This window comes from Cibotium barometz, chromosome 3 (genome assembly GCF_041138505.1).
Source record: "Cibotium barometz isolate CiBa-2024 chromosome 3, ASM4113850v1, whole genome shotgun sequence".
NCBI lineage: Eukaryota > Viridiplantae > Streptophyta > Polypodiopsida > Cyatheales > Cibotiaceae > Cibotium > Cibotium barometz.
The window spans coordinates 14,529,549-14,533,603 of record NC_141048.1 but is presented as its reverse complement, the minus strand read 5'-3'; the positions used below and the strand labels follow the sequence as shown (position 1 = coordinate 14,533,603).

Here is a 4,055-nt window from a genome sequence, read left to right as displayed (position 1 = left end):
ATTGCAGAAGATGATCGTGATGGAAGCCTCATTACTCGAACAAGCGAGAAGAAAAAGAGAACAAGTGATTAGCACTCCCAAACCCTAATCCTAAGCACACACCACATACTAGATTAGAGTTGAGAGAGAGAGAGAGAGAGAGAACACTCTATTTTTCTTGCACAAATGGGAGGATGAGTTATAAACAAGAGAAATTGGCTTTTATAATTCCAAGCTTTTTTCCACTAGGTTGCCCAAGAGTAAGCGACTCAAGACGCCCAAAACATAGTTACAAGGCTTTTCTCTATAGTTTGACCAACTGACCAAGATCCTCTTATCTGTCCTTTGAAGCTCAGAGAAATATCTAGAATAGAGACCTATTGATAATGTTATCATGCATAAGTTATGCCTCTTCAAGTAAAAAGCATTATGTCTTTTTTCCTTTCTCTTGTTATATCTAATATAATCCAATCGTCCCTTTTTTCTTGAAAAAAAAACAGTTAATTGGTTTGTAATAATTTAAAAAAGCCATAATAAATAAATAAAAATCATCCCTAACACAAGGAGAGTGAAAATATAAATTCAAAACAAAACAAAATTTGCGAATACAAATAACACAAATAAGACCAAAATACTTTTTTTATATAAATAAGGGACAATGCCAAAAATACATTTGTTTGTACATACATACATGAGAGAGGTGACAAGTTTGAAGTGTAGAATCTACCAGAAGATCTCTAAGCATTTCAATATATTCAATGATATACTCTTAGATTAAACTCCATCATAGCTCTTTCTGGTCTCAATGAGCACTTCATCGATATCCTAAGAATCTCTCTCTCTCTCTCTCTCTCTCTCTCTCAAAAACAGGGATAATTTACATGAGCTCTTAGGTTCAACTGTATCATAGCTCGTTATGGTCTGTCTTAGCACTTCATCAATATTCTAAGGATCTCTCTCTCTCTCTCTCTAATACTCTCATAGACAAATAAAGATAATGTACAGCTGGGTTAATACGTTACCACTTAATTTGTTGCTGGAGCAGCCTTGAAAGAGTTGTATTTAAGCAGGAGACACTTGGTGATCTCCTCCGCAACAACCCTCCACTTGTCATCTGTGGAAGCATTGGCATCAGGGTGGTAAAGGCGAATGGCTTTCCTAACCAACAGCCTTGCACTACCACCACCATTAGAAGCATCTGGTGCTTGCAATGCCCTGGTAAAATCCTCATCAGGTTTCAATGGAGGGTGGGTGGTGTAAATGAAGTTGAGAAATCCCATGGCATCAAGCCTGCTAAACTGTCTCTGGATTTCACCCAAGTCCCCTTTCAACTCATCTCTAAGTTTGCGTTTCCGTCTGTCTGCTTCACCTTCTCCATCTCTAGCAGCTTGGAGCTCCAGCTTGTGTAGAACGGCCTTGGTCCTGGCACATAGATCCTCATCCTTGAGATTCATCTCTAGTGCTCTGCTGTAATGGGCCATGGCCTGCAATGGTGACCTCAGAATTTCTTCATAAACCTTGCCCACAGAGATGAGGGCAATGGCTTGAGCTTCCATATCTAAGCCTCTTGCATTGGCTTCTGCCTCCTTGTACATATCAATGGCACCTAAGCCATAATCGATCTTCTGAGAGGGGTTTGTTGACTCGTTGGCTTGCTTGGCGAATTTGGCCCCTGCTCTGATTGCTTGAATGCATTCGCAGAACCTCTGACCTGATGCGATGCGATGCCGCATCTCCTGTAAGCCAGGGTTTTGCCATGATGGAGCGGCCTCTTCTGCCACTTGGAGTAGAGACTGGCATCTCTGAAAGTCCTGCAAGCACTCTTCGACGCTGGAGGGCGAGCTGCGCAGGTTTTCTATGGCTTTGAGGGCGAGATCGAGAAGGCAGCCAGCTTGCCCCGTGTAAGATATGGCGATAGCGTTGCTTGCTGCTTGGGGCTTGACCTTGGACAAGCTGCTGCAGAGGTTGAGCAGGGTCTCGAAAGCATCAGATCTGAAGAATCGTTGTTTGCTTGATTCACCTTGTGAGGCTTTGGAGGCCTGGTTCACTACGAGCTTTGCGATCTCTGCTAGATTATCTTCGATGCCGGAGATCCATTCGGGGGGGTTGGAGGCGATGTGGCCATGGTTGAGAGCTTCACAGAAGTAGGAGGCGCTGCGGGAGAGATAGAACAAGGGGTTGATTTGGTCCGGGAAAAGGGAGCCCAGCTTGGCCAATTCGAGGTGGGCGGCGCCCAGGTTCTTGCAGGCGGCAGCCTTGTCTTGGTGGGTAAGGGAGGCTTCGAGGGCGCGCAGGTAGAGGGCACGGGCGGATTGCAGCCTGGACAGGCGGATGCAGGGGGCTAGCTGCGGCGAGACGCCTTGCTGGAAACAGGCATTGCCCTTGAGCCGAAGCTCGGCTGCAGGCTCCATGGTTGCCAGACTTGGACCTCTCTCCTCCAAGCACGCCCTCAACTCAAGCAGCAGCAACACCCACGAGACACACGCTTGACTCCTACACCGACTTGGGAGCTGGAAGCTTCCATGTATCCCCCCATCCGAAAATGACGCTCCGGAGCACCAAGGTATTATACACTAAAGTAGGTTGTGCCCACTATTGTACTTTTTCATCTCAGCTAGGTAGGCCCCGCCACCATGGGGTCTTAAATACCCTTGTCACACTCCATGGATCTTAAAGACCCTTGTCAGGTGAGATCAATAGATGATTTTGATCTAAATCACGACGCCTTTTTTGGACTGTCAGCTTGGTAAACTCGGTCGGGTAAACTACGCCAAATAAACTACAAAGTAAACTGAGAAAATTCTATCTTAGTTTATTTTATAGTTTACTTTATAGATTACTACAAGCGATCATAGTTTACTTTCTAGTTTATTATGTTTATTTCCTAGTTTACTCAGCAAATCATAGTTTACTTTGTAGTTTACATCATGGGGTGAGGGTGAATTTGGGGTTTGGGACTACTTAGAAAAATTTGGAACAAGATGTTATGTGCAAAAGAGGATATGAACTCTAGGCCTTGGGTCACCATTGGAAACATCTTACCACTACACTATACCTTTAAGGAATGAGTCCATGTGGTTTCAAGCCATTATCACGTGCTATTTTTCGACGTTATGTAGTTTACTCAACCAAGTTTACTTTTGAATATGGATGGTCAAGATTTGTGCGTGCAATCTTCAGTGCATGGTGGCAGTGGATCTCACCTCACAAGGGTCTTTAAGACCTTGTGGTCTATAGTTGCGGGGGTAAGGCACCAACCTTATGGTTGCCTGTGTTACTTGACGCTCATGCCGATGCAAAGGCCATGGCTCTTTGATAATACCTCCGGAGGCGCCTAAGGTATGGTCAGGCGCTTAGTTGATAGATGTGTGGCCTTGTCTAAGGCGTGACCTACCCAGCTGTGAGGCGGCTTTGAGCCTTCTCTCGCAGGTTTTTTGTGTGTTTTTAAAATAAAAATTTTCACTTGTTTTTGTTATTAGCTTTGGTTTTTTTTTTTGTTTATGTTTTATTCTTTTCTTTTAGAGTCTTTATTTGTTTGTTTGTTTTTTTGACTTTTGTCTTGCTTTTTAATAATTAATTTATTTTTTTGTTGGTGGTTTATTGAGAGGAAAATAAATAGAAGGAGAACTCGAAATGAGAAACCCTCGCCTAAGGGAATACAAGGACACAACTGTAACACTTGGGCAATGTCAAATTGGCAATATAATAATCATAAAAGGAGAATTTTAAGGACTTTTAGGGTGCCTGAGAGGGGTAACGGACATCTGATTACCATAGGGTTGGAGTGGGCAAGGAAAGAAGGTGTATGGGACCCATGAGTAATGTCAAAATTAGTTTCACATGGGATAAAGTCACAACAACGGGCGGCCAAAAAGCTGTTTAGGAAGTGGTTTTTCAAGTGTGAACACACTCGTTTGAACTTGTTGGGATAGAATTCTCTCCTCAACACAAGTACATTGCACTAGGAAGAACCATCAATAGATGAAGCAAAAATCACAAAGGCTATGAGTACAGGGAAAAATAAGCCATTTTAGGAGTGTTTTGGGGGCCCAAGAGGGGGTGAAGGGTCCAACATT

At 43.5% G+C, this 4,055-nt stretch overlaps 1 protein-coding gene across 1 annotated transcript; it reads right to left on the bottom strand.

The window, feature by feature from the left end:
• Positions 1–602: 602 nt before the first annotated feature.
• Positions 603–2,518, bottom strand: LOC147639736 (uncharacterized). The gene has a single exon (XM_086773432.1). It carries the CDS (start codon positions 2,388–2,390, stop codon positions 1,005–1,007), a length of 1,386 nt encoding a protein of 461 aa, XP_086629558.1. The 5' UTR covers positions 2,391–2,518; the 3' UTR covers positions 603–1,004.
• Between the last annotated feature and the right edge of the window lie 1,537 nt (positions 2,519–4,055).